Here is a 24,163-nt window from a genome sequence, read left to right as displayed (position 1 = left end):
TCTGAGTCGTCACTTTGTCTGCCAAAATGGCAACGCCTCAAAACATCTGGCGAAAAACTAGCTCCAGATAACCTAAGGGAATGTTCCTTTTTGTTGTAGATGGTTTCTCCTGTTTATTAAGTACAAAAACATGGTTTGATGAACTTCTGAGATACAATATATTTACACATATAATTCAGACAACTCCTACATGGCTCAGTGGAGGTGCACCACATACAGAGGCTACAGCCCTCAACACAGTTGTTCCCGGTTCAATTCCTCACCCCGGGCCATTTGCTGCATGTTTTACAGTTGTTTCTCTGACTGCCCTTCCTCCTACTGTGGCATAAAGGTCACTAGTGCCATTAAAAATGCTTAAAGGGATGGCATTACGTATTTTCCAAGCACATAGTGCTGTTTTATAGCAGTCAAGTAAATATGTCAGCTTAATCAAATTGTATCAAATCTGACACCTTGAAATTGGGCTTCTGTCTCCTTAAGAAACTCCTGCTCTTTCTGACACTCTGTCTTCAGCACGACATCACAACATTAACAACCGTTCTTAGAAGTAGTTTGTATGATGAACTCAGCAGACTTGAAGTTTCACCAGACGTTTTCTAATTGCTGCTGCCGTTAGTCTGGAGGAGTTGAGTGGGGAAGGCGAAGGAAAGGTGTGCTCCCTTTTATGAAAAAATGGAATCTACCGGTTGAAGGCAAATGCCAGAGGGCGATCAAATCTGGAGGAGCTGTAAAGTCACAGAAAGGACTCGGATTTTACAGGAGCTGTGTCGGAGATTTATTGAAAAATACAATGAACGACTGAAGCTTGTCATGGAAAATAAAAGATACACAACCATCAGTATCAGAAGTAAAATTTTGGCCCAGGTGGCTTTTATTTTTTGTGGAATAATTTTCGCTTCTGTGTTCAAAATAAAATCTTGTAAGGATCCGGAGTAAAGTTAGGATGTTTGAATGACAATAATTGTGTCCTCTTGTGTGAAAGTCAAGAATTGTTGGTGTTTTAATAACTAAGTACCATTCTAGTTCTAGACATCAGTACTGGATTAATTATGCCGCTATTCATGCTTCTTAAACTTAGTTTATATAACACCAACTAAATTGCATATTTCCATACATAATTACACCATACTTCTGAATAATGATTCCTTTTTAATTAATAACAGTCAATGCAACTCAGCTGCAAGCACAAACACATTCCTCTTTGGATTTTTTTTTTTAAATTTGCTCAAGGGCACCAAGGCAGGGAGTTTAACATGAATTATTTTTTTTCCCTCCAATGCAAATTATCCAGCAACGTTGTTTCCAGTTCACTGGTTTGAACGCGTCTGAAGGACTGCCTCTCCGTCCTCCAGGCGGTCCTCTATGACCCTGCCCGTGTCATATAGTCTTTATGAACATGACAAGACACCATTAGTTTGCTGAAATATCTTGTGCAGACAGTTCACGGCCCCCTAGCATCGCCAGCTTCTATCTCATCACGCTAATCTCCAGCTAACAGATGCAGCTGATGATGCCATTTACTGGACTTTTCGCTCCCCCCCCTCCTTTTCTTTGGATCCATTTGCTCACGCTGCCATTTTTTTTTTCTTCTGTTAGCGATTTTGATTAAGTGCAATGCTCTTTGCAGTCAGTTTAATTTCCTCTTTTTGGCACTCGGTTCACAGAGTCACGACATCGTAAGAGATTAGTCTACAAGAGCACAATTTCTAAAAATCGAATGCAGACGGTGGGGAAAAAGTCAACAGTGAAATATTTTTTTGAGGGGGGAGTAAAGTATACACACACACACACACCAACATTGAGTGTAAAGTATTATTTACTTCTCACAAGTTAGTTTCAAAGAGTTTGTGAACACACGAAAAACGCCACTGACAACGTTCTTTTTAATGCGACGTGAATTCAGTCTGTGTCCAATGAGAAGAAAGAGGAGGAGTTTGTTTGTATTCTGTAATTGGTTTTGAGAATTGAGCCGTGTGCTTTGCACATTTTGTCACGTTAAAACCACAAACTTTAACGTTTTGCATTGGGATTTTATTTCATCTTAATTGTAATACGCCTAAATACAATCCAGTGCTTTCAGTTGCCTTTAGAAGATTTTAAATAATAATAAAAGTTTACCTTTCTCTCATTTAGCGGTCCATGGTGACTCTGGAGGAGCTGCAGAGAGAGCTACTGGACATCTGCTAGCCATGCACTGCAAAATGATCTGACCTTTATAGGATTTAAAAAAAAAAAGTCATGCAGGGGATACAGCAGATATGGGCTCTGGTCAGATGAGAGCAAAGCTGAAATTCTGGCCTAAATGTAAAAACACATCTCCCACAATGACAGCATCGCCATGGTGAAACAGGGTGGTGGCAGCATCATGCTGTGGAGAAGTGTATTTTTATCAGGACTGGGAAGTGGACGGAGCTAAATACAAGACTATCCTGAGTGAAACATGTACAACAGTTCAACCAGGAGGTTCCTAAGCATACAACCAGAGCTACTGTCAAATAGTTAAAGCACATTAAAGCGGCCCAGTCAAAGTTCAGACCTAAATTCAGTTGAGAATCTTACGAAGATGCTCTTTACCCAACCCAAAGGCTCACCCCTCAAACACTTGCAGCTGTGATTGGAGCAAAAAACGTCTCTGCTATTATTATGACATTAACTAAAGAGGGTTGAATACCAATGCATGGCACTTTTCAGGCTTTTATTAGTAAAAAACCTTAAAACAGTGTATAATTTATATCCATGTGACAAATTATGCACCACTTTGTGTTGGTCTGTCACACACAAAACCCCATTAAAATACACAACAGTTTGTGGCAGAAAAGTGACAAAATGTGAAAAATGTTTCTGTAATTACAAGTGACTCCTCTGCAAAAGCTGAATAGAATATGATCAGATTTCTATTTTAAAAACTGGGAAATGAACCTGATTTACAAGTTGAGAGGATATGAAGAATATCTCTTAAATGTTGTAGCAAGCAGAACAAGCTGCACCTTGGACTCATTTAGACATCCTCTTTGTAGAAATGCATAGAAAACACAGTGATGGCAGGACAGAGTGAAGGGCCAGTCATGCATTCATCCATTCACCCAAAATTCCCTTCTGATAAAGCACAACAATTATTTGGTTTATGACACTTTTCTTCTTTATCGCATATTCTTTTAAAAAAAGAAACAAAAAGAAAAAAAACAGACCTTTTTTAATAAAGTTTCTTTTATCTCTACAAACACAATCTTGTTCTTCTGCCTTCCTGGAAAAAGTATTATATGAGGGAATGTCATATTTTGTCTATAAACCTCTGTTGTCCAACGTAATATCAAAAATACAATCTTTTTAAATGTTAAAAGTCTCTGTAGAAAAAAATGGCTGAAATATATAGATATCAAACATGTTTATGTATATTTGTACACAAATAAAATTTGATGCAAATTATCACCTCCTCAACAATCTTTTAAAGCTGTAATTTGCCACATTGGACTGAATCTCTCTGCTTTTTAACCATGGAGTATGCACGGACGCATGGCCCCAGTTGAGCAAATACAGAAACGATGGACGTTAACAACTGGACACAGACCAGCAGCCAAATCGATATTCATTTCCAAACACTGGTCGCAACAGAAACAGTCCATGGTTGGGATATGGCACATACTGACAGAATACTATTTTCTCCTTTTCTGCAGTCCAGCGGAGACGCTGTTTTTTTTTCTCTCGCAAGGCGGGCCTGTCGGGCAATCCGTGCACAATTACGATTCTTAAAAGGCAAATTCCATCGGTTGAGTGGAGCTATTGATTTCCATCTGACAGAGCAAAAGTCTGTGTTGGCATCAATCAAACACCGATTGACATCATTTCAACCCATATCTTGTGCGGCTTCATCCAAATCCGCCTCATTACTTTTGATAACTCGGTCTGGGCAGCATTCCGATCTAATTTAGACGGGTTTATGAACAAACACATCACTCGCAGCGGCCGGCTTCCTTGCCTTGCCTTGTTTTGGAGAGTAACGTTTTTTTTGTTTTGTTTTTCCACCTGTACAGCTGTCGCCTGAAGGTTGTTTCATGCTCAGAAGAGGATATTGTCTTCTGTCAGTTCAGAGCCATTAGCACTTTCAAGCACCAGCAGGCTGATGTTTGGGCTCCTTCCTCCCTGATCAACCCGGGTCGATTAGAGTGTGAAGCCAGCATCCACTCCTCTCAGAGCTCAAGGATCTCAATGGGCCCTGCAGAGGAGGAGAAAAAAAACAAAAACGGGAGACACATTAAGGTGGACATCTGACTGCACAGAGGAGAGGCACTTGACAGTCGGAACAACAACAATTGCTTTTTATAAAGAGCCAAATGAAAGGTATCACAGCCCAGTCACAGGCGCCCGGCGCCTCATCCACAGGTTATCAAAGTGAACGGGAATCGCTTGACACGTTTTCCTCTGTGGATTACAACCGCTTCTTAGAGAGCTGTCGTCTTTAGTCAGGCCTGGAGCAGTAGGTCACCGAGGACAGAGAACATTCTGGGCCACCGTTGCTCTCATGCATCTGATCCAGTTGTTGAGATGCTGTTTCTCTCTCCAGAACACGAAGCAGCTGAGCCCTCTATGTTTTAACTTCAAAGGGGCGTGAAAGCCTCAAATTAAGCAAAGCCACATCATCAAATCTCTGTAGGTTGCACTGGACTATCATGGCCTTTGACTCTTCCTTACACGCATTGCTGCATGACTGCCCCATTAGCGCTCTCCCTTTGTACTCATATGCCTTGATGTATCCCTCCTATGTATCCCTTTAAAGTTATAATTTATGCAAATGACCTACTCATTTTCCAGCATCATGACTCGTGTTGACTCATGGGTTCAGAGGAAACAATGAACTGCAAAAAAGTAAATCATACATGCACCAGATTTATGTCTGAATGAATGTGTTTTGAAATGATTCCACTAACTAAATATTTCCAGAGGTTGAAATTCCGTTTTTTAAAAGCACAAAGGCAACATTTATAGAGATGCACTGATCAGAATATTGTGGCAAATTTTCAACCTTAGTTTTAGTCAGTACTGATTTTAGTCAAGTTTGATTTCAGTTTTGCACCTACAGAAGTTGTAAAATCCCAGCAAAGCAGCTTGATGGATTTGACTGGCAACTAATCAGAAAGATGAGCATAGCAAATAACATTACAGCAAATTATTTTAACTTCTCTTTTAAAATGATGGTTGAAAAACAGATTAGAGTTAATGATGAGAAAAATTATTAGAATAAATGTTTTTATTTATTACATAAAAACACATCTCCCACAATGAGAGATGAATTTCTCATTGTGGGAGACAATGAATTTCTCTCATTTAGAGGTCCATGGTGACTCTGGAGGAGCTGCAGAGGAAGCTACTGGACATCTGCTAGCCATGCACTGCAAAATGATCTGACCTTTATAGGATTTTTAAAAAAAAGTCATGCAGGGGATACAGCAGATATGTGCTCTGGTCAGATGAGAGCAAAGCTGAAATTCTGGCCTAAATGTAAAAACACATCTCCCACAATGACAGCATCGCCATGGTGAGACAGGGTGGTGGCAGCATCATGCTGTGGAGAAGTGTATTTTTATCAGGACTGGGAAGTGGATGGAGCTAAATACAAGACTATCCTGAGTGAAGACTATCTCATCCCCCCTCCAGATTTCTGAGACCTTCCTAGGGGTCGCGGGCCCTGCTTTGAAAAACACTGAGATAGTGAACAATATGAGATAGTGGATGATGGAAAGGTATTGGAAGGTTTGATGGGAAGAGAGTTAGACAAACACATGAATGGATAAACGAACAAGAAGTGTGGCTGCACATTTGGATGAACAACGGATAAATGGATGGAATCCGATGGATAAATAAATAACTGGGCAGATGATTGGTTGGAATAGATGGATGTATAGTCTGACAGATTGATATGCGGACAGATGACCAGATGGATGGATACGACTTTCAGACATACGTATCCAAACCAGCAACCTTCATTTTGTGTTGGAAACGAACCTTTAATACAGGATCTTCTGTGCAGACACAAGCCCTCTGGCATGCCGCGTCGTAATTGCTTGTTTAATTTTGTTTCACGCGTCCTCGTATCGTTTTCATTTTATGTGATTATATTGAAATGTAGCTCATTGAGGAAAACAGAAATCAAAGTAAATGATGCGTGCAGAACGAGGACGAGCAAACAGACAACCGTGTCTCTTCGCAGGACTATCACCAGCAGCAATCAGACAGAGAAACAACTGCTAATTAATATTCACTGGCAAAATGTGGGTCTCTCTCTGACTGTCGAGTTTTATTACTCGCTGTGCCTTTGCCAGGTTGGAAAATCAGATAAGACAACAGGAGGAGTAGGAGGACAATAAACACACATGTGACTGTAGTTGGGCAGAAATAAATCAGAGTTATGACCTACAACAAGGAGCTGCACAGGTAACATTAAGAGGACATTAGAGGTGATTTTAGATTTATGCATAGAAGTTTTTTATAACTTAAAAGTAAAGTTAATAAGACTGCTAAAGACAAGCCCCTGACTTAAATTAACCTCGTTGGATGTTCTACCCTTTCATTTCTTTTACAAATCAACCGTAGTCAACAAAATGTGTCTTTTTTTTAGCAATGACAAAAAAAGTGAAAATTGATTTCTACAACATAATGACAATCAAATACAAATATTTTTTCTGACTTCATTGGAGTGAATATTTATGCTGCCACTTATTTTAGGTTCAACGTTTTATTTAATAGTCAATATTTTGTGAAATCAGTTTTCTGTTTTGACGCGCTTCTTTTACGTCATAAAATAGATGCTGTTGATCGTGATTGATTTTAAAAGCAATAAAAAGGGTAAAAGATCCGAGGGGGTTGAATACTTTTCGTGGACACACTTAAACGCTAAAACAAACAACTCCTATTGCTGCACAAAGTGTTGTTTTCTTTGATAACACCAACCTCACCCACATGTACACGGAGACGCACGCATGCAGAGAGATTGTTGTGCATACAGATGCTGCTGAGTGGGAGGGAAGCATCAGCCAAGGGGAAAGGAAAGAAAGAAATAAAGGAACTGAGCACGAGAAAGATGGAGACAGAGATACAGAGAGAGGGAGAGGGAAAAAAACCAGAGCTGGGGTACGAATTAGAGCGGTGAGCTGGAGGGAGTGGGTCAGTGCCGTTGAGTCAGGCCTGACTCACGATGGAGGCGGCGGAGATCCACCTCCTTCCTGCCCATTACAACTTTATCTGGGAGCCTAGAGCTCCGGAGCACAGATAGCCTTTAGAAGACGAAAAAAAACCAACAGCTCCCACAGACATGATCAGGGGAGCAGTGGTATTCTGCTAACAAGAGCAACTTCATTACAAATTATGGGTGTATTTAATAATGTCTTATGAAAACAGAGGCTTTTCTATTTACTGAATGTCAAAATATTCTCTCTGATAAACATGGGTTTAATCTTGCATCAACCATTAGCTGTCTGTCATGGTGTCTTTAAGGTTTATTCTGCAAGAATGAAGCAACATTTAGTGTCATTCTGAGGCTTAAACCTCAATACTAGCATTAAATTATGTAGCATGATGGGAAACTGCCAGTGAACGGGTACAATTTGCAATATTTTGAACTTTTAAATCAAGTTCTTATTGCACAGTGACCTGTCAAACATTTGATGCTTTCTGTATTACTTTGAGTCAACTCCTATCAACAGTACAAGTTAAGAAAAAGAAAAGGATGTTTGGACAGCTTCATTTTTACAGTGTTTTCCAAAAACGTTCAGATCCTTAGGACTTGATCACATTTTAGCAAATTAAACCAGGAACTAAATTTTGTATGTGATCTATCAAATACAAAGCAGCGGTTGACCGTAAAGCTGAAGGTGACGTTCACGGGTTTTTTAAGATGATTTAAAATCTGAAAAAGAGAGAGAATGGATTACTAAGTGGTTCATGGAAAACAGCTGAGCCTCAAATATTAGGACAACACATTCCTGTCTTTTAATGAGTCAATCCCTTTTTATGTTTTTGATCAACACTGATTTACAGATTCCATCAAAATATTATTTTCCATTCAAATCTTTAATGTTTAGTATATTATTGAACAGATAAAATAAATTTATTTTTCCATTCTTATTCTAAAAAAACCCCAAAAAAACTATTTGGTTGCCCACTAGCGTTTTCAACTTGATGATTTCGACCACTTCTGTAAACCGTTCTATTGGAGCTCTGGATGTGAGTTTGGGCTTGTTATCCTGCTGGAAGGTGAACCTTCATCCCAGCCTCAGGTCTTTTTCAGCCTCTGACAGGTTTTCCTTCAGCTCCATCCTTCTAACCAACAACTCTGACCAACCTCTCTGTCCCCGCTGAAATAGAAACCTGATGTTTACAACTTTATCCTTGTTGTTTTTCCATCTTTATGACTTTGTTCAGTAATGTTCTCTAACAGCCCTCTGAGGCATTCACAGAACAGCAGGATTTATACTTTACAAGTATTGAGGAAAGAAGCACCACATTTTAAAGATTTTTTTTCCCCAACATCATTTTTATGCACTACTTCGTGTTGGCCTACCTCATATCAAATCCCAGTAAGATACATTAAATGTTTATGGGTTGCAGTTTGACAAAAGATGGGACGTGAATACTTTTGGGGAGCGCTGCACCTCAGCGTTTGTATAAATGTAAGCGATCTTCTCCAAGATCATCTATATCACTGGGTTGCAGCATGTGTGGAAATTTTAAACGGAGCTCTTCTCTATTTATTTCCCTGCATTTTTAAAACCCAGCTTAAATATTCCTGCCTATCAGCTAGGAAAAATAAAAGCAGATAAGAGGGATGTATCCTTTTAATCAACTGATTCCAAACCCACTGTATCAACGCCTTTGCTTTGGGTAAACAGTGCTTCAGTAAGTAAGGAGAAGAGCTCTCCCATGAACTGCATATAGTGACGATACTGGCTGACTCTTTTCAGCACTAATGTGAATCCGTGTGTCTGCACGCTGCTGCCAGACTCATTAGGACTCACTGATACAAGATAAATAGAGTGAACGTTTCACACTGAGCAGTCATCAAGAGGCCCAAAAAACACACAGCAGCAAACATCATGCATATGTCTCTCCTCCTCTCTCTTCCACACTTTCCTTCTTGGCCCCTACCCGACTCTACGCTCGAAGTCAGTCTCTCTTTTTATTCTTGTTTGTTTTTCTCACGGCTGGAAGTCTGCTGATCCCTAATCCAGATCCCGATTTTAGATTGTAAAGCTGACGAGTTCACGGATCAGATTTAGTCATCATCTACTGCTTTTTTCATACTCTGATTTTCTCATCTTCCCACCCTCTCAATCCCAGAAAATAATAACACTAATGTTCCTACCCCCAGCCCCCACCCCTTCCCCATTTCCTAAAAAAAGCTCACCTACATCTTGAACTTGCTGTGCCTCTCGCTGATTCCTAAAGCAAGGAATCAGCGAACCACCACCCTCAGCTGCTCATCCTCCCTGTTTATCACAAACAATATGTGCAGCAGCAGTTGGCAAAGCTGGGAACAAAGGTTGGTACAAAGGCTGTCTGAGGCAGGGCTGTTATCTTCTGTTGTCTAATGCGGCTAATTAAGGGCATCGCTGGGAGGAAGGTGCTACTATTCTCATCTAACTCAAGGGTATGCTGTCTCCCCAAGTCTGCCAAGCTGAGATGGGCTTGTAGAAACGCACACACAACTACGAAAGACGTGCACACACACATATCCCTTATGCTCGGTCTCCGAAACAATTATCTGCACCCCCACACACACATGGCAGTCGTAGGCTTTATTAAATAGACTTCGTAATAGAAGCTGATAAAACGGAGAGTGCTTCTGCTGAAATCAGGCTGAGATGGTATTATATTAGCGCAGGGGTTTCTTTATTCCAGATGGATTATCAGCATTTAAGAGCAGAACTGATAAGCTAACAGCTGATTTAGCCTAATAGATATTAGAATAGGACGAACGGTAGGTAGCCGTCTCAGTGAGGCTGGGTGAATCGGCACAAGCGAGACTCGAGGAGGATTTTTTTCGCTCTGAATTTGCTTACATATCAAAGGTGTGTGGTTTTTTTTTTTTAATGAAGAAACATTTATCTCTCACTCTCCACCGGTCCAGCAACTCGCCCCTCATTATCTCTCGCTTCTTTCAATCCCACAGTCTTATAACATCCGATAAACGCCACTTGGACTGGGGAGCAGTGAAGGAGAAGTCGGAATGATTGTATCCATACAGATCTGCGCAAAGATACAACTCAGTATTCAGGCACAGTAATGGAACGACTTCCTATATGACCTTCTGTTCATACGTATTGATTTGTGTCTACAGTTCTGGACAGAAACTTACGTCCTCTCCACAGAGTGAATGTCACATTCATCCTAGGCTTTATTGATGCACTTGAACTGTTAAAGACATATGCACTAAACTGTTTTGGAATCATATTGTGTTTTTTTTCTATTCCAAACGACGTCCAAAATATTGGTAGAAGCCCAAACGGATATTTCCACCACCACCACTGATTCAAATAAATGTTCAGAGCAGAGCAGAGAAACCACACACACACACACACACACGCACACACACACACGCGCGCACGCACACAGCTACCATTTCTGTCTGGATATTTGACCACTCCTCTTATTAGAAACTGTGAAGTTGAATACTTTATTAGGTTTTCTGGGGCAGGGAAAGAATTTTAGCATAATACAAGGATTGGGAAAGTCTAAGAGCTTAACGTTGATTTATCTATTCCAGAACCAGTTTTCAATGTGTGTTTGGGATCATTTCCATATTGGAACAACCAGTTGTGTCCAGCTTTCCACTTTTTGATCCAAACTGTCATCCTCATGTGAACGGAGATTGGTTACTAACATTAAGACCACACCATAAAGTTGCTGAAACTCCAGTGTAATTGTCCACAGTGAAGCAAAGTTAAGTTGGACTGAGACGGTACCAACAAAGAAAGAAGCTCCTTTACCAAAAAGGACACACACCAGCAACTGGTTTTTGGGCTGGACAATGCAGGCTAACATTATGTTTCTGCAGCTAAACAAAGTGGTGGCAGTGAGACAGTTTTTATGTTTGGACGACTTGCTGTATTTGATCGGATCCTGAACTCTACTAGAAAATATTAATCCACTTTTGTTGTGCAGGAGAAGAATAATCAGGAGCACAACAGCCATTCAGACATGTAGTCTAAAAAATACCTGTTGCCTCCAAAGGTAACATAACCATATCATGCTTTGTCATATTCTGTTCAGTCCCCTGTAGTCATTATTTTTTCAAAAAGTTTTGTCTTTTGGTTAATTCCGCTGTACTTAAACCATTTTAGTTTATTCTTGCACTTCGTTCTTTATGCATATAGATTTTGTTCTCTTCAATTAGCGTTATTTTTCTCCCCCCTTGATTTGAAGTTTCCTTTACTCTCAGTTCTTCTCCAGTGTTTATTATTCACCTGTCTTCCTCCTGCCAGTTTGCACCATTCCACAGCTATTTTCCATCCTCTGCCTGCACTCTGTCTCAGCTGTTTCCCATCTGCCTCTGATTAGTTCTGGTTTGCATTCTCCACCTCCACTCTTCTTCCTGTATTTAGCTCTTGGATTTTCATTGTTTATTACTGGGTCCTTCTGTAACTCTGCAGTTTTGTGTGTCATCCTGTCTGTTTGCTTCCATGTCCCACTTTATCTGCATTTGCTTCTGTAAGCTAATATTTTTTAGTCAATTTCTCCAATTGTCACCAAAGGCAGCTCTGCATGTGCTATAAACATGACAGTTTAGGGAGCAATTACTTTTTCCAAATAGGTCCGAGTTGGTTTGAATATCTTTTTATCTTTTAATATCTGAAATCATCATTTGAACTCTGATCTTTGTTTTTACACAGGTTATCTTTGGAATTAAAATTTATTTGATGATCTGAAACACTGAAGTGCAAATGGTAAAAAAGCAACAGGAGAGGATATTTATAATCACATTTTGATGTCATATCACTTTAGCTCCACTAACAAAATCCATAATATTAAAGTTTGATGTTGTACCATCTTTCCCACCTGAAATAAGATCAGCTAAAACAATTAATGCCCAAAATTACTACAAGAGCCACCCTGAGGTTGAGTGAATGCAAACTTCTGAGTGGCACTGTGCGTATGTGTTTGAAATGGGATAATTTGTTGGCTAGAATATGAAGGAGGAAGGTGTCCTTGTTTCATCCAGAAAGACATGAATTAATCACGGCCCCCTCAAAGAAACAACTTCTTGACTTTGAGACTTGCTAGTAATGAGATTCTCCTGAGAGACGCAGATGCAGTTTCACTGTTTCGGGTCGACTTTTTGAATATTCCCTGATCGTTTTTCTTCCTTCACGCAGAATTCACTGCCTATTAATGCGTGTATCCACAAACACATGAATAAATCTCATAAGAAGACATACTCGCAGTCACGCATCGATGCACCCGTGCATTTGCTCTTCCTCCCTTTCCCCTTCCTGCCAAACACAATCGCACATGCACACACACTCACCGCTTCTCCCTGATCTTGCAGTTTTCCATCTCAGCATTGTCCTTCTCGCCATTCCTTTTCACTTTATCCACTTTTTCTGTTTCCAAACCCTCTCCTCTCTCTTTGTTTGGATAATCCAAAGTTCAGCTCGAGTAGAAAACACTAGGAATCTTTTTCAACAGTGTTTAAGTTGAGACCTATCAGGGTCAAACCGTGGTGGTGGTTGTTTTGCGCAGGATTGTTTTATGGGGCTTTACGGAAGGTGTGTGAGGAGGCACACAAGGTGGTGGAGTGTGTGTCGTTGGAGGGAAACTGTGGCTGACTGAGAGCCCTCCATTTTCCAACATCAGTGGATGAGGGAGAGGATGAGGATGAGGAGGAGGAGACGAAGAGCAGCAGTGTACCGGGCTGAGCCGTAAGTCGCTCAGCTCGGCCTGTAAGTGGAGTTCTGCATCGTCTACGTCGTACTGCATATCACAGTCTGGGCAGTAGCCGTGATACTGGACCTTCTCGCTGAAACGGACCCGCTCTCTCTCCCGGTGCTCCCTGCCTGGAGCCTTGGGGCATTTGTTTTTCTCATGCCGGAGAAGCGGCATCGGCCTGGGCAGCGTAGGAACCAGACCAGATTCCTGCATTTCGCTCTCTCCTGAAATGAAGCACGGAGTGGAGGAGAATAAATCCTTATTTGGTTTCAGCGGGAAAACGCCACCGTTCCTCAACAAAGACCCATTAGCCTTAGATATATTCCCTGATAAGACCAAAGTTGGATGAGGCAGGTTCTTGATGTTGTGTTCCTCCGTTCGCAGTGTAGTGTGTCTCGGCGGTGGTAGCGGCGGGTGTGGCTTCTTGAGCACCGTCAGAACTCCAGGTTGATGGATGGGTACCGGACTCATGGGCACCTGCGTCTTGAAGATGCAGTCCTCGGGGAAGAGCTTCATCTTCTCCAGGCTGGACGCGGTTGTGGTGGTAGTGGTGGAGCTCGAGCTGGAGTTGAGCGTGTCGGTCTTCGAGCTGTCGGTCAGTCCGTCCTCCTCCAACTGCAGGTCTCCAGTCAGGGTGTCGATGTCGTGAACAACCTGGTGACAACGAGAAGATCTATGTGTCAGTTTGGGAGCTCAGGTCATGGGTAGCGAGATTACAAAACTATTTATAACCCCTGGAACTTTGGAGATTTTTTTGTGCCACTACAGCCACAATCTTCCATGTTTCGTATTAGGATCTTATGCAATAGCCCAACACATGCTAGTGCATGATTGCAAAAAATAGAAGAAGAATTGTAAATGGTTTTCAAAAAAGAAACCCCAAGTCAATACTTTACATAACTATTACAGGTGCTAGTTTTGGAGGTGTGTCTCCACCATCTTTGCACATCAAAAATAGAACTTCACATTCAGCTCTAGTGTCACAGCCACTACAGAAATATAACTAGTGTAGGCATTAAGGGTGGCCATTTAACTGGCCTAATATATTATAGATATGCAGAAAGCAAAGCTGTTTTTGACTGCAAAATTACACAGACAGATACTGGGATGTCGACTGTTGTTCAATACACTGAGCCATGTGTGTTTTTGCATCCACTTTACTACCATGAGCTAACTTTGTGTTTGTTAATGATGGAAAATCCTGATACATTAGATTGAAGTTTGTAGTTGTAATGTGGCAGAAGGTGAAAAGAAAAGGAGAATGAATAGTTTTGCAAGGCCATGTGTGTGACAATGTGGCCTGGACTTGAACACACATCTAACAACAAACTCAGCTGTCTCAGAAAATAAAAGTTAAGAGATATAGCACTAAATGTAAAATGGGATTGTTTTAAATAAACTTTTCTACATAAAATTCAAGCAAAGATGTTTAAGGCAAGAGGACAAAATGCGGACAAAGGTGTTAAAACACCTACCTAGAGGAGATGAACAGTCTCTAAAAGTGATGTCCTTAAGAGACAGAACAGATTCCAGCAAAGACCCGAGAGATTCATCATCCTCCAGGTCATCTACTGTATGCCAAGCTTTTAGCTAAACGCTGCCTGGGAATCACCTTGATGGCACTAAAATACAGCTTTATGTGTGTAAAACTGTATTGTCATAGCCGTTCTTACAGATTCGGCTAGAACAAAAGGTAACACATCTTGCTTTTGTAACGGTCTGTCAGCGAGGTGCTTTGCTAAATGCTTATTTGTCTGTTATGTGTAGACACAGCCCTGGTCCATCCCTTGAATTTAAGGAGCTTTTTCATGCCTGAATGACTCATAGGTTAGAGTTAAGATGCTTGACAAACAGAAAATTAGACATTCCTCTGAAAAACATCTAGGCAAGAGTCTGAAAATGAGAGAAAAACAAACCAAAGTCCAAAAAAACAGAGCGTAAAGTATGACTTAAGACTTCTTTTTCACTATACGTCAACTGCAACCACACACAAGATCCATTAGATATGTATATCATTTATAGCAAAATCTACTGGACAACTTCTTGAGTTGTGGCTTTGATAATATAGAGCATAAATTCCAATGAAAAATAAAAAGGCAAGAGCTGTTGCCTTGCAGCAAGAAGGTCCTGGGTTCGATTCCCGGCCCGGGGTCTTTCTGCATGGAGTTTGCATGTTCTCCCTGTGCATGCGTGGGTTCTCTCCGGGTTCTCTGGCTTCCTCCCACAGTCCAAAAACATGACTGTCAGGTTAATTGGTTTCTCTAAATTCTCCCTAGGTGTGAGTGTTTGTGTGCATGGTTGTTTGTCTTGTATGTCTTTGTGTTGCCCTGCGACAGACTGGCGACCTGTCCAGGGTGAACCCCGCCTTTCGCCCGGGACGCAGCTGGAGATTGGCACCAGCAGCCCTCCCGACCCCATTTAGAGAAGAAGGGTGTAAAGAAAATGGATGGAATAAAAAGGCATAAAAGCGATAATTTATATAAGAAGAGAGCTTGGGAAGAAAACAGAGGGCAAAAAAGATATGAAAAATCAATAGGCTGGCAGTCTGTTGCAAAGTCGGCACAGTGAAGAACTGCTTAAGTAACAGAATGAATCTGTTATCTCTGAATGTTATATAATTTATGAATACAGAGAACACTGCGGAAAACAATTAGGAGGAGAGGCAATGAATACAAGTGTATAATAAGGAAAACTGGAAAATTGGTTAAAAAGGCAGCAGAAATTTGTATTGGACTTTATCTGGACCCTTTGGAAATAACAAATATAGATGAAACCAAGATAGAGGACTTTAGTTTGCCACTAAAGCTTACACAGAAATATCAATGATTTCTTTTGGACAAAATTTACAGACCTGCAGATGTTTTTGGGACTTGATGATTGATAAGTTTATCTATACATTTATCCACACATTCATCCATCTATTACTCACTTTATCTATTTAAAAGTGATAGTAGGTTTTAGTAGGTGTCAGTATCTTTCAACCTCCACAAAGCAATCAAACAAGTGCTTTAATCCCTTCTTGATTCATGTAGGACATACTCATACTGCTGTTATTGGCCAAAACATGAAAAAAATTTAAAATAAAGCTACCATCAGTGCAGTAACTTAATCTTACACTAAAGAGGAATAAGAAAAATGTGGCCTTTAATTTAAATACATTTGTTCAGGTGAGGGAACTAGTCCTATATATCTCTTTTAACGGCCATGGGAACCTTGATGGAGTGCATAAACTATTTGAAATACCAAAACAATAAAAATCTAGAGGCCTGAAAATTACTTGCCATTTCAACTAGATAATGATCTACAACACATGGCCAAGTAAACAGAAATGGTTAATAAGATACAAAATCAACATTCTTCGAAGGCTATGTGAAATGTTATGAGAATAACGTCTATTGCCAGGAGATTTTTTTTAATCTCCTAATCTATTTTCCACACCTCAGAAATGCTAGAAAAAAGCTAGCATTTTTCAATGTTATTGTGTTGTAGCTAAAAAACCAAATATATATTAAAGCTTTTTCACATATTATTCTTAAAGGGTACCGTTGCATTTGGGTGGCACTACAGATGTATACTATAACAAACACTGTCTAACCAGAATGGATAGGAATTGATGATAGTTACTTAACTACTCTGGTATTCAGAAATGTTGACTTTTCATTTCGTAACCATTTTTAAAAGTCCACCCAAAATATTCTTTCTCAAATTAAATTGTTTATTTTCCCTTTTTTAGAGCTGTTTTGCTTTGATACACACAAGTGAATATTTTAATAATCACTGCCTGACTTTGTAAGAACTAGAAAGAAAAGAACTTCAGCACGAAATGTCTACGGAGCCTTTCAAACACGATTTATGCTCCTTGAACATTTTTGACATTTTGCCCCTGACATTTATAAATTTCTATGTATTTCACAGGGATTTCTCTTCATACAACACACACACCAGCACATACATATAAAGTGGAAGGCAAAGGGTACATGGTTTTCTTTACCAAAAAAAAAAAAGAAAAGCATGTCACGCATTTATATATTTTGCACCTTTTACCCAGATACCTCTAAATATTCTATTCAATTCAAAAGTATGATTGATCAAAATCATCAAAATAAATTATTCTATTCAATTCAAAAGTATGATTTATCAAAATGGGAAATTAAATGTTGTTGTAGCTCCTCTCTGGAAGCAGTCAGTCTTGAAAAAAATCTAAAGAGGCCTCTGGTAGAAGACATTGTTGCAGACTGTCAGAGAGGATGCATATTGCTGGTAACCACTGCTAATAGACCTCATTTTCTTTTACTGCTTCACTTTAAATGTGTCTCTGGTATTGTTTGAGCTTTTGAAATGCTTCAAGTTGCAAAACAATACATTGTTGGCAGGGTCACACACCTTTACAACTGTCCAAAAGAGTAAAAGCAAGAGCAAAAGTCATTCCAACTGCACAGCATTCAAAACCATAGGGAATAATTATCTAAGCATGCAATGCCTCAACCCCCAAAATTATGAACTATAGTCTCAAAAAATAACAAATCACGACTAAGGTAGTAAAGTTATTCCAACATGCTGCCATCATGAGTGGTGCAATTATAGAGTCCAGTTGTGTAAGATTAATATCAGTACAAATAACACTGTTCTGTAAGAGCCTCAGAAGTTTATTAAGAAACAAGGAACAATGGATAAAAACAGTATGACAAAGCAATATGTGGCAGAAAACTAACACTGGATAATGTCCTGTACACAGCATTCCCATGGTGAAACATGGCGATGTTTTTCTTCAGCAGGGAAAGGAAACCTGGTCAAAGCTGATAAGAGAATTGAGTAAGATAAATATAGGAGAAATCTTTATAAAAGCCTAAAAGAGGCTGCAAAATTAGAAAACATCCTGTCCAGGAGTGATGCTGAAAAACTAGTTCATGCAGTTGTTACTTCAAGACTGGACTAATGTAATTGTTTATAATCTATAAAATGAAGTTAAAAGCCTCCAGTGGATCCAAAACGCTACAATTAAAGCTCTGATTCAAGTGGAAAAGAAACAATATTTCACTTAATTTAGCTTCCATTAATTGAGTCCCTGTTAAATCCACAAAGGAATCTTATATTCCCCCTTGTCCTATATAAAGGTCTTAATAGTCGACTTCATCAAACATCAGAGATCTGACTGTTCCACATATTCCTAACAGAGAACTTCGCTGTCAGACTGCAGGTTTACTGCTGGTTCCTAGAAATTCTACAAGTAGAATGGGAGGCAGATCCTTTAGTTATCAGGTTACTCTCCCAGGTTTAGTCTGTGAGACAGAGACCCTGTCTATTTTTAAGACTAGGCTTAAAACCTTTCTTTTAGATAAATCTTAGTTAAAAACAGAGATATGTTGCCAAGTTGGGATATCTCCATAGATAGTCTATAAATTTAGACCACTTTCCCTCACTCTGCTACTTTCTTCTTCTGCTACTCCAATTTGCATTATTTGCTGTTATTTCAATTATTAACTTTATGGGGTTTTTTTTTTCTCTCCATAGAAGATACATCTGGTCTGGTATTCTGTTTGGCTCTGCTGCCTTCCTGGAAGGAGGCATAAGCTGAGACAATGCTGCCAACAACAAAACTCTCTCCCTCTCCTGCTGTTAACTTTTTGAACGTAGAAAGTACTCCTACATCAGTTCTCCTGTTTTTCTTTGTGTGTATCTGCTGTGTCTTCTCAAACCCCCAGTCGAATTTGACTTCTTGTACTGAGCCAGGTTCTGGTTCTGCTGGAGGTTTCTTCCTGTCAAAGGGGGGTTTTTCCTCTCCACCGTTGCTATGTGCATGCTCAGAATGAGGGATTGCTTTAAAGTCATCGACACAATGCAAGCGATTGTCGCTATGTGCTCGTCCAGGAGGAGTGAAAGCTGCAAGTCAGTGACTCGATGCAATCTGGTGTTTTAATGTGTTTGAGTAGTGAACTGAACTTGATGCACTGTTTGATAACTACCATCAACTAGAATTTATCTATGAATAAATTGAAACAACTTGCTTTTGTAAACTGCCTGGAGCTGTGACTTGGCACTATTTAAATGAACTGAACTGAATAGAGTTAGAAAGACCTTAGACTGGCCTAAAGGTTCACCTACCAGCAGAACACAAAGACCAAAAAATAATTGCCTGCACTGGATCTTATGTAGGCACATCCACACATAAAAGTAAGCCACTCTTTTCAGGTTTGGCTTTGATAAATATTTTTTTCAAATCATGCAATCCTTTTACTTCTACATTGCAGTTATGCTCTGCTTCGTGTTAACGTTGGCAGTTGCAAAATGACAAAATATTGAAAAAAAAAAGATCGGATATGAATACTTTTAATAGTTTCACAGCTTCAATGCCAGATCCCTTGAAATGATCACAAATATGTGGATTTCCCTTCAAATCATGTACTTATTGCTATGTTGCGAAGAATAGCGTAGAGTACTTATTGACCTGTGGGGTTTAAATGCTTGTCTAGATTTGCTAACGGTGGTCGAAAGAGAAACAGAGAGACAAGGAACGAAGTAGAGAGAAGAAAATAATAAAACGAGTGGAGAGAGCTTAACTCTTCACGCAGGCTTTAAGTGGATAATTTGCTGGGACACACACAAGAGGTAATACTGGTATCCCAGTGTGCAGCCCCCGCTGTAGGCCAGGCAGCCTGGGCTGCTGTGCCAAGCATCCGAGCAGGGTCCTTCCTCAGAGCCAGACTTAGCTCCAGTCCTGTCTGCGAGTTCTAACAGATAAACGCATTTCAAATGGATTATGCCCCAAACACTGGCTTTGATAGTAACATCCCCTCCAGCCCTGTGTTTAATGTGTGAGCGGTGTCAGAATAACTGATCCTCTATACAATTTCCTGCAAGGAAGAAAAAAACAACAACAACGTAATAATAAAAGAAACAAGAAAGGGAAAATAAAAGAAAAGGGCACATCAGCGAAGATTACAATAGACAGATTACAATGCCCTTCTGTTGTCATTTAACTGCTGTGATAGATTGTAAACTATCTGAAAAGGACAAAAGAAGTTTTATTAATCTCAAACTGTGAGAAGGGAAGAAAAAAGAAACAGTAAAGAAGAGGGAGAAGGAGAAAAGGGATGCAGGGAGACAGATGCTGTGGAGTGGCCATCCATAATGCAGGAAGCAGAGGCTGTATGCAATAAGATTTCATTAGAATGACAGCTTGTCATGTTAAGGTGAAAGGTTTGGGACGGATGCCTGGTGTGTACCCAGTGCTGGAATGCAAACATAAGACCAACAACGACTGCAGGTTGATTACAACCGAGGTGGCACCCCGCGATTCTATGACTGAAATCAGAAGAAGAACTGATTTGATACCAGAAAACTAGTCACAGAGGGACTCAGTGAGAATAACCTGCAGTATAAATATTTAAAATTCAAATTAAATATAAAGTATAAACCCAGAGCCATATGTGTGAGTTCCTATTAACATCTCTATCTCTTCATCACTGAGCTCTTAATGCACAGATAGTTGACAGGGGTGCCACCAAGGAGGCCACACAACCATATACGCACATTTTTTATTCATATAACGTTAAAATAGGAGAGTGTATGTTTCAGTGGGTTAAAAAATATATTGTTAATGCTAAATTCTGAGCATTGTGTCCAATTTTAGATCTCTTCTCCTGTAAAGCTTCGACAGATTACAAAGTTTTAACAACAGTAATCAAAATCTTTTTTTCTAGCCTTTTACTATTACTACCTTATTATTATTTTCACTTTTCAAACTGGCTATAGCATGTTCATCTCAGCGTGATTATAATGGTTAACTGTAGTCTCTGTGTTTGTTCTCTTAAAAATTTAAAAACCTCACTGAGATCTCCAAAAGCCTGAGAATATTTCCAAATCCAGAATATCCCAATGAAGACAGAAACTGATAACTCAAAATAATAGAAAAGCTGGGATTTTTTGTGATACTTTCAGTTGGCTCTCTGTCAGAGCACTTCATCCCTTAGACACATGTGCCAAATGTCTTTTATGTTGGCCATAATGATCACATGCATTGCCGAGGTGGGTGTAAGTTGATGTCCTGTACCACACCTTTTCATACCCAAAAAAGTTTGGAACACGCAAAAAAACCCAAAAAACTAACTAACTAATTGAAAAGAACTGCTGCGACAGACTGGCGACCTGTCCAGGGTGAACCCCGCCTCTCGCCCGGAACGGAGCTGGAGATAGGCACCAGCAACCCTCCCGACCCCATTAGGGACGAAGGGTGTACAGACAATGGATGGATGGAACTAACTGAAAAGAACTAACTAACCTTTTTGAAATAAGGTCACATATTTAGATTGTATAGCCTCTTGTGCTTTTATGCTTTCTATAACTTAACATATAAACAACATATAGTCAGGAATGGCTAACTTCAGGTCTTCTTCCCACAGTAACAACTTCCACACTGAAAAGTGTTACCACTGATCTGAAAAGGAGGGAATTTTGGAGTTCCACCAGTGGATTTCTCTATCTCTGATTTACTCTCACTAAAGCAGGGGTCTCAAACTCCAGGCCTTGAGGGCCGCAGTCCTGCAGTTTTTAGATGTGCCACAGGTACAAAACGCTGGAATGAAATGGCTTAATTACCTCCATCTTGTGTAGATCAGTTCTCCAGAGCCTTAATTATTCTATTCAGGTGTGGTGCAGCAGAGGCACATCTAAAAGTTGCAGGACTGCGGCCCTCGAGGACTGGAGTTTGAGACCCCTGCACTAAAGTCACACAGATCAGAATTTTCCTTGCAGATATAAATTGCCAGTTATCTTTAACTTTTTACCCTTTTGATAAAGGTTGAAGTTTTGAATCTGATAGAAAAGGAAGGGAGCACAACTCACACTCATGTTCTGCAACTTCTAGGGTGTTTTGACCAGAGATGTTTTAGTTTTAAAACAAACTCTGATTGTTTTCCCCCTTGGTCCGGTTTGTTTATATAGCTGTGAACATAGGGCGGGAACTAAAACAACTGCACCATTTGGAGGAGGTGTTCTCTAGAACTCTAGAGCAGTTTGTTTATGGTTCGAGTGTGATCCAACATCGATCCAGTGCAGCTATGAAGTGTTCGATGCAACTAGGGGTGCACAGATTTATCGGCTTTGATTTCCTTAATACTGAAAGACCAGCAATCGGCCAGTACTTGAATATGAAGCCAATCTTGCATCAATCTTCTCTACATCAGCAAAGGTCTAAAAATCAACCACTGTCCTCTTCTCTTCTCCAGTGAGAGAAGTTTGACTGATAGACCAGCCCACCAGGTCATGTCTGCAGGTTTGCCAGTAACAATAGTCAACCCACTGGTGCCAACTGAGACAAAAAAAAAAATGGTATCAGCCAAAATAGCTTTTTAAAGATTGGTAAACGACAATCAGAAAAAAACTGCAAACAGTGCACCTCTGCTCCCTAATCTTGACTTGATTTTTTTCCTAAACTAGAAAAGAACTGGGTCCAGGTGTATGCAGTCGGTTGATGGATTTGTAGGGAGAAAATGTGCGTTTAACAAATAAGTAAAAAAGGAATTGTATTTTTAAGCCGATGAAGGGAAAATCTCCTAATTAACCAGTGCATCTTTTATTTTTATGTCATTTTTGCGGGAATAGAGGCTTCATATTGCTATCACTCATTCCAGCTCTGCTTGACCCAACCCTCTTGTGTCCCGCCACACTTTTGAAAAACTTTCTGGAGACGCCCTTGAGCTTCAAGAGTTGAGATTTTTTTTTAACAGGGAAGGCAACAGACATACAGAGTGATTGGTTGGGATTAGTGAAAAGTAATTTAAAAAAGACATCCAGATACCTTAAAAGAGATGAAAACGCATTCCTATTATCAAGCAGGAGACAATTCCCAGCGAACAACAGCCTGCATTTAGATGATGAAACGCAATGCAAAAAGTCCCTCTGTGGTTGGACCAACTTGTCCATTAAATATTAATTCTGATTGCATTTTCTCACTTTCATCATGGCTTGTGAGTCAGGATGAAGAAGGAGCTGTCCTGTCATTTCGCACCCCTACACCCTCATGTGCCAAATGTCTTTCATGTTGGCCATAATGATCACATGCATCCCTGGGCATGGGGGCGGAGGAGGAGGAGCACAATTCAGGCCACAGTGAAGTGGACGTCAGTCTCCCCATCTTTTGTAAAGCAAAGTACCCTAAGAGAGCATCCTCAACCTGGAGAGTAAGAAACAATAATACCAAAACACACATCTTCACTAAGAATAAAAACGTACCTCTTTGAGCTCCTTTGCCACATCCTTCAGGTCTCCCAGGATGGTTTCCAAATTCTCCACGATGGTCTTGATCTCCTTTTTCACTTTTACTTTGGAGACTACTCCTTCAGCCTCCGCATGTGGTGTCCCTGACATTCTTCACTTCGTGACACTGTTGTCTATTTCGCGAAGGATCTCGAGTCAAATCCTTTGGTGAAGCCACTTTTGCCAACGCATGTTTGTTTTTTTCCCCTCTCTGTCTCTCTCATTCAGTCCTCCGCTCCTCTCCACTTTCCGCTGCTGCTGCCTCTACTGCTGCTGCTACATCGCGGCCAGGACGAAGCGGAGTCGCGTCGGGGCAGCATTCTGGATGTCACACGGGGCATGCGCAATACAGCGAAACACGAAAAATAACGGCTATCCGAATATCGTAGGGCAGTGTCAGAGAAGCGCCCGGCCACAGGTTTGTGAATCTAAGCGCACCTGCGTCCAACGGAGACGAAGCACGACGCCACAAAAACATCTTCACCGTCGGTGCCAAAGCCTATTTTGACATTTTTGAGAGAATTTGTGTATGGGTAATAAAATGATAATAAAAACTGCGTTAGCTATGGCAGAGGAGGGCATGAAAGAAATAAGTAGGTAGCTATCCAAACCGTTACAGCCAGGGTCCGTAATCCTCAAGCATCGACAAACATTGAAAGTCTCTCTGCCTCCTTCCCAACCAAAATAGTCGGTTCTGGTATTGATGCAAGTGGGTAACGACACCCCAGAGGCACTTTCCTGTGAAGCAACTCCCCGCCAGGTTCATCCTGTTTCCATCTCTGCCTCCTTGGAGAGTCTGAGGAAAGCAGCCAACGAACGGGCTCTCTCTCTCTCTCTCTCTCTCTCTCTCTCTCTCTCTCTCTCTCTCTCTCTCTCTCTCTCTCTCTCTCTCTCTCTCTCTCTCTCTCTCTCTCTCTCTTTCTCTCTCTCTCTCATATCGATGCTGACAGTCTTTTTTTAAACTTTATTTTACCCCCATATTTCGTCTTAA

At 40.4% G+C, this 24,163-nt stretch overlaps 1 protein-coding gene across 1 annotated transcript; it reads right to left on the bottom strand.

Annotated features, from left to right (window-relative positions):
* Window positions 1-751: 751 nt before the first annotated feature.
* Window positions 752-23,996, bottom strand: prr16 (proline rich 16). The gene is made up of 3 exons (XM_044110370.1): window positions 23,149-23,996; window positions 12,518-13,572; window positions 752-4,213 (listed from the first exon to the last, which is right to left on the bottom strand). The coding sequence occupies exons 1-2, from the start codon at window positions 23,281-23,283 to the stop codon at window positions 12,703-12,705; spliced, it is 1,005 nt and encodes a 334-aa protein (XP_043966305.1). The 5' UTR covers window positions 23,284-23,996; the 3' UTR covers window positions 752-4,213; window positions 12,518-12,702.
* Between the last annotated feature and the right edge of the window lie 167 nt (window positions 23,997-24,163).

Source organism: Gambusia affinis, linkage group LG03 (genome assembly GCF_019740435.1).
Source record: "Gambusia affinis linkage group LG03, SWU_Gaff_1.0, whole genome shotgun sequence".
Lineage (NCBI taxonomy): Eukaryota > Metazoa > Chordata > Actinopteri > Cyprinodontiformes > Poeciliidae > Gambusia > Gambusia affinis.
The sequence above is the reverse complement of the archived record's forward strand: the minus strand, read 5'-3'. Positions and strand labels throughout refer to the sequence as shown.